General features: G+C 34.4%; 1 protein-coding gene across 1 annotated transcript; it reads right to left on the minus strand.

Moving 5' to 3' along the window:
• Positions 1-1,401: 1,401 nt before the first annotated feature.
• LOC130671931 (uncharacterized protein F54H12.2-like) lies at positions 1,402-3,285 on the minus strand. Its single transcript, XM_057476076.1, has 2 exons — positions 2,928-3,285; positions 1,402-2,573 (listed from the first exon to the last, which is right to left on the minus strand). Exons 1-2 carry the CDS (start codon positions 3,283-3,285, stop codon positions 1,402-1,404), a joined length of 1,530 nt encoding a protein of 509 aa, XP_057332059.1.
• Positions 3,286-10,197: the final 6,912 nt, after the last annotated feature.

Raw genomic sequence — 10,197 nt, forward strand, 5'->3', positions numbered from 1 at the left:
AGATGTTAACATATGTACGTCTCACTTACCTTACCGTTAAATAATATTAATAGAAATAATTAAAATACTATAAATAACTTAAATAATTCAAATAAATGAGTAAGGGTTCATGAAAAAACGGCAATATATATATATTATTTATATTATTGTATTTTATATTATATAGATTACCAAAACACATAGAATATTTAAAATATTATATTGCTATCTTTATGTCTAAATACATGATTGAATATTATTATTAACAGCTATGCCACGGGGTACAAAATTATAACAGTATTTGTTTCGATTTAAATTCATAAATGATTTATAATATTCGTTTACAATTTCATCATTTCTGTCACATCGTTCGTCAAAGATAGATATAAACCTGTCAATTGAAGGATCAGTAGACATAAAATGCAAAAACATGATACAATATTGACCGCATACTTGAGAATTTTCCTGTTGCAACTGCTTGTCGTTATATTTGAACCATCGGCAATTGTGTTTGAGGCGTTTAAGGTGCTGAGGAATGAGTGGTGGTAATCCATAGCTGTCAAAGTACCATCCATTTCCATGTCTATCGATGTACATGGCGACCCAGTGCTGTCCTGGCTTATTGTGGCCATCTGTATTAACAACAAAGGTTGTCGGCCTCGTCCAAATTTTCGGGATTCTGTCCGCTGGATATACTCCAATCGTGTGGTATGGTATAAACTGTATAGCTCTCAATATTTGCACCGTGGTCATTACACGCCTGACACTTCCAAGGACAAGTTATTGTACTATCGTTGTTTTTAGCAGCCTCAGCTGTATGATGAGTAGGTGTTGATGAATCTTGCTTACGCGCCTGTCTATTTAACCACTGTTTTATTAAATCTGCACACGATAAAGCACACTGGTTATATGCTAAACTTCTATTTCGTCTAGCCTCTAATACACTGTGTAGAGCACAAGTTAACCGTGGGTGGTGTAAGGCTGCTACTGGAGGGCTGTTTGGTAAATCTTCTATATTTATGACAGGACGACAAAGTAGGCCCTCTAAGTATGTTTTTTGCAGTTTTCCTTTTGTAAAAATTTGCATAGCACATTGACAAAAAAAGCGGAGCTGTATGTGTACGTATTTTATCATTGCCTCACCGTCATACCATTCAAGACCATGATTTCTTGTTAAATCATTATTTTCAACCTGCCGTTCTTTTGACAATAGCGTAAATGAAAATTCAGGAGCTAAAATCCAGTGTGCCGTATCACCATTAGTTAGAGAAGTAACACCGATTTCTTTAGGTAAAAATTCTCGTGCGTTGTTAATAAAACCTTGAATATATATTACAAGAGCCATAATGTTCTTCACTATAAGACAGCTTCACAGTTACTGAAGTATTTTATTTTTCATTTCAACTAAATATTTTATTGTGATTAGCCGGCAAAATCTATAGTAACTTGCCTGGAAGCGTCTATTTCTAATACACTCTCATATTCAGCATACACTATACAGTTTACGGTTGATTCTAAACCTTTATCAAACCTAACCTCTATACGTACAGTACCATGACGAATCAGATTCCAATGACTGTTACTATTAGCTGATAAATCAGGTGTTAAGTCAAAAGTGTATAAACAAAAGCCGTTTGGATAATCGAATCGATCTATTGTATTGCCTTCATTTAAAAAATGAATTCCTGTACCCGAAAATAATGTGTGATAAGCATCTACATACAGCTTACTATTTGAAAAATCAGGTTGTAATGGTTTTGACGGAACTTGCCGGCCGTCTACATATAGCGATAAATAGTTTATACCAAAATGTTGAAAATTGAAGGGATTCATTGTACGATCGCCGTTAAAGGCTTTATTATCAACAAACCCTATGATTAAACGTCTAGGTATCTGACCTAAAATAACGTTGTCAATAGTTTCACCATGCACACCTGCAGGTATCGATACAGCTTTTACTTCGACGCATGTTAACGGATATTTCACTGTAGTTTTTGCCAGCATGCGTGCATGTGCTAACAGAATACCAGGTGATATTTTAGCTCTTCTTACTATTAAACTAGCTTCAGTAATAACGAAATTACAACCGTTAGGCGATGCGTCCATGAGACAAAAAGCTTCACGTGCACGTGTGAGACGTAAACGCATTTCTACACCATTTATAAGAAATCTTTCTTGATTAAAAATGTCACAATGTAAATGTCCTATAAAATCGGCTGATTTTTCACATGTTAATAAATCACGACGTTTCTTCAATCCTAGATTATCATCATCAACACTATCCATTTTACCTGGAGTATCGCAACACCATCCAACTGTACTTAAGTGTGATTTTTTAGCATCCAAGCCATAGTTTAGTAGGGTTTCTATATACGCTCTATAGGCATATAAATTATTGGGCGTTGATACGGGCTTCTGGTTAAACAACACGTCTACTTGATTAAATATTGAATGCATAAAATTGTTGATAGGAGCTACTTTAGGCGGCGTAGAACTAGCAGCGACAGGAGTTTTACGTGTAATACTTACTCGCAAACTTATCATAGTATGAGCAAGATCAATATATTCATCACCTTGCCCTTGTACGACGAATTCTATAGGTGAGTTATCAGTCAACGATGAAATTGGTTTATAATGGACCCATTGTGAGCTTTCGATTGTTGTTTGAGTAGGAGGCAATGAGAATAATTCAAGCTCTGTTTTAGCACATTCACAAGAGTGCACGTGTAAAAACGACATTTTGGAAATAATATTTTAAGAAAAAATATCATTCACTGTACGTAGCTTTTTCTTTTTCTTATTTACTTTCTTGTTATTTTTCTTATTATTTTTCTTATTATTTTTCTTTTTGATTGTTTTACGTTTATTTTTTTTCCGAACTGCTTTTTTTATCACTCGTATTCTCTTATTAGAATGCCTTCCTGCTAAACCAATGGTGTTATTCATACCACTAGCAATAGCCAACTGACCAGGAACGTAGCCTGAACCGCTCATAAGACTGTCGATTTTTTGCTGAGCTTTTCGTTTTAAATTATTACCTGATTCACGTGCTCTGGCACTTAACGCCTCTTTGACTGGTACGTTGTGATCCAAAACATCTGTAGCAATATTTATACCTGATTTTAAAGCTTCCTTGCCAAGAGCTTTTGCACCGCTTTTTAAAAATGGTAATACACGTCTAAACAAGCCGCCAAGGAAGCTACCGATACCATGGCCTCTTTGATTTGGCGAGCCTATGTAAACTTGACTTATGCCGTTATAATCACGAGTTCCGTCACCGTACTGTATTATTTCAAACCCGGCCATTTTGTTATACTTAAATTCTTCTTCTAAAATGTAATGTCACGGTCAGCGTACCGTATTCAAATGGAATAGGATTCCCAAACTCGTCTCTTATATCAATTTCGATAGTGTTCATGGTTCTGCGTAATAAGGGTATATAACGGCCCGGTGAAAAAGTCTTTATTTTAGTTGAACCGTAGAGGTAATGATTGGTATCAACAGGTACGACACGTAGCAGAGGTGATTGGACGTCACCTGTTATATAACCTTCACAAATATCGCTATACACAAATATTTTTCCAGGCACTGCATTAGCTAACGATGCAGGGATTGCCCCTTTGCATTCGTCCTTTTCTGAGATAGGTCTAGGTAAATAGTCTATGCCAAATCCTAGTATCTTTTCAAGTATTTCATTTAACTTCAGTGTATGTATAGCTACGCAATCACATATTTTATGAACTGATATATAGCCACCAGCGTCATGTACAAAATTTATATGGTCAGATAATGCAGAAAGTGTATTCATACATTGCACTAATGAGCTAATATTTTGATATTGCCCGTAAGGCACATGACTATAGTAAATATCAGCTACACTTTCTTCAATAATACTTTTTCCTTCTTCAGTATTTAGAGGAATGTTGGCTGTACCCATGACAATTGCAGTAGATCCTTTTGGTATATGTAGCATTGTCATAGGAGTTTGTATTTCTACTAACGCAACTTCCCATTCTCCGGTTAATTCCAGCGCTTGAGGTAACTGTGTTATAAAATGTGTAGTCGTGTTATTGGGAAAATATTTCATACTACTGTTACTAGGTAATACAATATAAAAATTATCTCTAATTAAAGCCATTTTTATTTAACTAGAGATAATTCTTCCTCATAAAACACACCGTCAATGGGCTCGTTTTGTAAATCATATAATAAATAAACCACAGGCTGACGGAACATTGAAATTTTAGAAATTTTAAAAATCTCGTTACTCCAACCACTTTCGTATCCTTTCACAAACGCTGCTTTAGTCTTACTGATACGTACCATGTCGCCAACGCTGTATTTAGGTTTACGTTTTTTCATAAGTCTATAACGTTTATTATTTTCATAGCGTTTCTTAAGGTTATAAATTGCTGTAGTATAATTATCTTCATTGACATTTACAGGGGCCATTTTTATTCCACTATGCTGTGTATGATTGTAAGCATTGATAATTTTCTGTAATACGTCTATATATCTTTTTGACCGGCTATACGTAAAATACCGCCACATTCTCTCCTTGATCGTTCTATTTAAACGTTCAACGATAGCTGCCTTTACATCAGGATTTCGCACAGTTCTAAATTGTATTTCGTTTTTCTTCAAAAATTCTTGAAAAGATGCGCCAAGAAACTCTTTCCCGCTATCCGATTGTATTAAACGTGGTAATCTTTTTCTACTACGTAGTAGTATTTTTTTAAAACCTTGTGTCACAGACTCACTAGTTTTATTATATAGCGGCTCAGCCCACGCAAATTTACTCAAAACATCAATTACCATTAAAATGTATTTATACCCGTCGTTGTACGTTGATATACTTCTCAAGTCTACCAAATCGGTTTCCCATACATCATCAATTACTTCTACGTTGTAAGTACGCCTGATAAAATATTTTCTATTTAATCGATGCTTTGTAAAAGTTTCTTGTTTATTAAGCCAGTTTACAATCATGGGTTTTGATAACTTTGAATCACTTTTATCGGCTAATTTTAAAAGATTTCTAGCACCCGAAAAACTGGCCTCGTGTGAAGGGTTATAATATATGGATTTTAACATTTCATTGGTCTGAACTTCGTCCATGATAATTTTTTAGTTTTTGATTTTATAGAACCTTTACCCCTTTGAGTTGTTCTAGCCCCCTCGTCATCACCGGTCATAAACTCATCTGAAGAAGCAAGTTCCTCGCGAATAATTGGTATACTTATATTAACTCGTGAGCTTGTAGGTGTAGAAGTTGATACTGTACTATTAAAAAAATTTTGGTTGCCTATATATTCACGAGGGATATTTGAGGCTTGTAACACTTGAGCGAATTGACGCCTTCCTATAGCTTTGACAGATTTTCTCCTTCTCATAGCGTCGTTCAGAAGATCCGTTATATTTGAACCGGCTATTTTTTTGCCATGAAGTGTTACCACCCCGTGGCTATCCCACGTTATCGTTGAGCTAGGTAAATTTTTTAGACGTTTTAACAACAAACGGGCTTTATTTTTGAATTTTTTCGGGATGCTATCTATAATTGAATTATCAACACCATCATCATATGAAGTATGATGTACAGTCGTTGTAGCCGAGTCTATACTAGATTCTGACGTTTTAGGAACAGTACCAAAAGAAGAACCAGAAAGATTTATGTTCTCGTTTGTATTTGATTCGGTAAATGTATTTTCTAAAGGTTTTTTTTCATATTCTAGTAAACGTAAATAACGTTCAAGGATTTGCAAGTAAGCCCAACATTTTTCACGATCAGAATTATATTTATTAGAGTTTAGAATCTCATGCATTTCATTGTCGAGGCGTGATAGAGTTGTACCTGAAGTCTGTATAGTTTTATTTTTTGATTTATCTTCATTTTGGTCTGTATTACCATGCTCTTGAAATTTATCTTCTGATACTAATACCATTTTGCGAGCGTATTCCATGTTAATTAATGTGCGACTATTGTTGATAGCAATGTGCCTAGTAATGGCACTAGAAATGCTGGTAGAAAACCACCTTTCTGTACAATTATCTTTTTCTTATTATTTAAACTTCCTTGGGATGATAATTTTCTCAAAAGCGGTGCATAACGTTTTAATTTTTTGCGATCTTTTGATGATAACAACACATTACCACGTAATATATTCAGAGCACACTCGCAAATACACCGTACTAAAGCTGTGTCAGCCTTGCGTAGTATAGCTTGTCTTTGCTCGTTATTTAAATAACAGAGGGCGTGGAGTATAGCAAGCTGTTTCTTCTTGATCGGTCCGCGCTGCGCCATTATCGATGGTATACTGGTACATTGTAACTTTTAGACCTATTATTTATACTTTTCTTGGTTATATAAACGAATTGATGTTGATCATCTGGAAAAATACAGCAGCGAAACCGACAATTTTCAGGTGTTGATTGTTTTAAATCTAGTAGTAAATAGCCATGAGGGCCAGATGTCGCATCATAGTATATTTCTTGTAAAAAACGTGTATTTTCGGGATAAACTTGTCTTGCAAGATGTTGTATTTGGGATCTATCACGTGGGTTTTTGAAAATCACGATATAATTTGCGTTTAAGGATATATCTCTTTGACCGTGTCCTTGATGAAAAATATTTTGGGTAATAAAAATTACACTTAGGTTCCTATGATGGCTGCCCTTCGTGAATAAATCTACGACGCTATTATTTGAGGCCTCGCGCATTAGATCATCGATAATAAGCAATTTCGGACGCATATCGTTAGTGTAATCTTCACTGCGTGGTAAACCTTCACGAAACTCAATATTTTTATAATTCGAATATTCCGTATAGAAAGTCTGCCATTCAGCGTAATAAAATATTATTCTCGAGAAACTCGTATCACTCATCTGAGGCAAATATTTAATGAACCTTTTTACAAATACTGTCTTACCACAGCCTGTGGGACCGCAAATAATTGACGTCCAAGGGTGTTTCCACCGCGGATCCATTGTATGAACTAAATTTAACGAGCGATGTATATCTTATATATTTACACAAAAACGAATTAATTTAATGATAACTTATAGGTAATTAGTTATTTATTTATTTATTTATTTATTAATTTATTAAAAGTGTGTAATGTTAATATAATAAGAAAACACATCAATTCATAATTCGTAAAGTTAAAAATACTTGAATACAAATTTAATAGATAACTTAGTAAATCTTATGTATTTTAACATTATTCTGTTTTGTCTTCAACTATCTTAGAGGCGTTTTCACTCGTGTTATTGTGGATCGAGTTCCATCGTTCCGTGAGAGGTTGCTGAATCAGCTCTGGTGCTGACCGCATAGCTAGCTCGAAGATGTCACGGGGCATACCCAAAAAAAACTGAAATAATAATTAGAATATATACACGTTAGTTTTATAATAACAATAATGATAATAATGTAAAATTAAACTTACATCAAGAAAAGTTGGTGCATTTCTTACAGCACGAGTAACAGCACTTAACCATACGATACTTTCAACATTTAAACGTGTCGGTAGAAGTCTGAATAAAGGATCGTGAGGCCAATATGTTCTAAATACATCCAAATCGTGTTCAGTCACATTAATTTCATTTCCGGGATCTTCTTCTTCCGGTTCTGCACGAATCTCATCACACTCTTTAAATTTTGTGTAACACATTATTATGACACGCTTGAACTACCGTTTGAAACTGAGATTCGTCGTAGTTTTAATCGGCTTGTCTGTTTAAATGCTGACCCCGCGTAAAATGCAGCCAGCAGCTGTGTATATTATCAGTTGCTATTTAAGAGACATGTAAAAATTTTAAAATTCACAAGAATTTGAACGTTCTTTTAAAATCCACTTTTGTAGACAAAGAGCGTTGTTTAAAGCACATCTCAAATTTTGACCAGGATTGTAAATTTTTAACGCACCGTGTAATGTGCACAAAGTGTTTGTCGTTCTCAAGTCATCAAATTTATTAGGGGTGTTGTCAATATCTTCTTCTTCTAAATTAATAACTTCCTTTTGTAGTAATTTTTCAAGATATTTCAGTTTTATATCACCACGTACATATACACACCGGGCTTTTTCAGAATAAAATTTAACAATAGGTGTCAAATTTGAGATTGTAATAAAACCGTCAAACCACTTTAAGCCGTGTTTTTTTGTTGTAAGCCAGTTATTTTTTTGGCGCGCTGAGAATAATAATTTATTATAAGGAAATGGGGCTTTGATTAACCAATGACCTTGTATAGAAGATTCTAAATTTACTAGTGCTACTTCTTTAGGTAAAAAATTTCCATAATTATCGAAGAAACCCTGAATATCTATTATAATATCCATTTATATTTAGTTTCAACGTTTAGGTGAACTGTTCTCGGAGAACTGATGAAAATAAACTTAAATAAATGAATAAATAAATCAAAATTACTTACGTTGCTATATGAAAGAGGGGGAAAATAAAACATAAAAGAAGCATGTTTATTTATACATTTATTATAACCTATTACAGTGTCAATTTAAATACAATTAATAAGCTCTGTACCCAAACGGTAATGTAGAATATTTATTTCTAAAACGTCTTTTTTTATATTGCGGAAATGTTGTTTTCGTTTCCATTTTCGTTACAATAGCATGAAAACATGTTCTGCGTATAGCATCAAATTTTATTATAACAGGCTCTGTTTTTTCACCAGTTACAAGGGCTCTAACTGTATTATAATTAATTTTAAGACTATTAGAAAAATTTAAAGTTATACCTTTTACTTTACATACCTCTGCGATTGTATTATCAGGTTTACGTATTGTATGAGCATAAAATTTTGGGCCGCCTGTTACAAAAGATGTAATATAACTTCCTAGACCGTAACAATCTAATTCATCAGTCAATTCTCCTAAAAATTTACCTGTAGGTGGTTCATATTTTCCTTCTACAGATACGTAAATACAGAAATCGGTATCGCAATATAGAGCTCTAGTACCTAAGTTTTCTAAGTAACTGTATAATTTAAGACGTGCCTGGGCCGTTGTGTACGCTGCGATAACAACATTTGTTGTGCGGGAAGGTTTTATAGCATCCTAACTATTAACAAAATTTATATATAATGTATTATCGTTAACTGGTAAAAAACCACATATTTCAATTTGGCTATCAGTCAACATTTCCATTAAACGCGCTCGGGTTGTAACAATTTCCGTTTGCGTTAAATTTTCACGCTGACCAAATTTTCCCCAAAGAGAATTTAAACTAAGTTTGGCTACAGCTCGTAACCCTGCGTTAAATTGAATTTTTTCTTTATCTAATTTTATACCTTCAGCACGCTCATAATCTTCAATATATTTATCTTTTTCCTCGTCAGTTTTACAATCTTTTGGGTAACCGCTTGCTTCAGTTTTAATTTTTAAAAAAGTATTGATATCTTCCGTAAATATCCCTTGAGACCCTGTTTTAGGGTCATACTGCGCTATTTTATACTGCCAAATTTCAAATACTTTTATGATAATGTAACCTTTTTCAATGGCTTTCCTAACCACCCATGTACCTGTTAAAGCGCGGTATGTAGGTGTGTGGTTGCAGTCTGCCTGTCTTAATTCTTGTGCGCAAGAACGACACAGAGCAAAGAGTAATCTATCATGAACTCTACACGGTAATACCGGATGGTAAAGCTTTGGTGGTGGAAGAACAGTACATTTTACCAGCCCTTCCACAAGTGTTAAATTATTATCTTCACCTATCAAAGACAGGCATTCATCGCCTATAAAAATTTCGGGATGACCTATCGGGAATTTACCAGTTTTACAAATATAAGGATACAGTGAACATACATCTACATATTTGATTTTTTCATGGTTTTTTATATCGTATAACGTAACAAAGCTTTCTGTACGACCGCCAAAAAAAGCATCTCTAGGGTTTAACGGTTCGGTACAAAGTAAGGGGTGATCGCGTAATTCAGCTGCAACCTCAGGATTTCTAGATAAAAATAAATTGAAATCACATTCCCACTCTTCAGTAAGACTATACCCTAATCTGCGGATTTTTTCTGACGTGGCTATAGTACAGGGTATCAGGCGTCTTGATCCTCCGACAAAATATCCCCGACAAAATATCCCCGACAAAATATCCCCGACAAAATATCCCCGACAAAATATCCCAAAAAAAAATATCCCTGGACAAAATGTCCCCGACAAAAAATCCCTATGACAGAAAAACCCCGACAAGTTATCC

The sequence above is a fragment of the Microplitis mediator genome, chromosome 7, assembly GCF_029852145.1.
Source record: "Microplitis mediator isolate UGA2020A chromosome 7, iyMicMedi2.1, whole genome shotgun sequence".
NCBI lineage: Eukaryota > Metazoa > Arthropoda > Insecta > Hymenoptera > Braconidae > Microplitis > Microplitis mediator.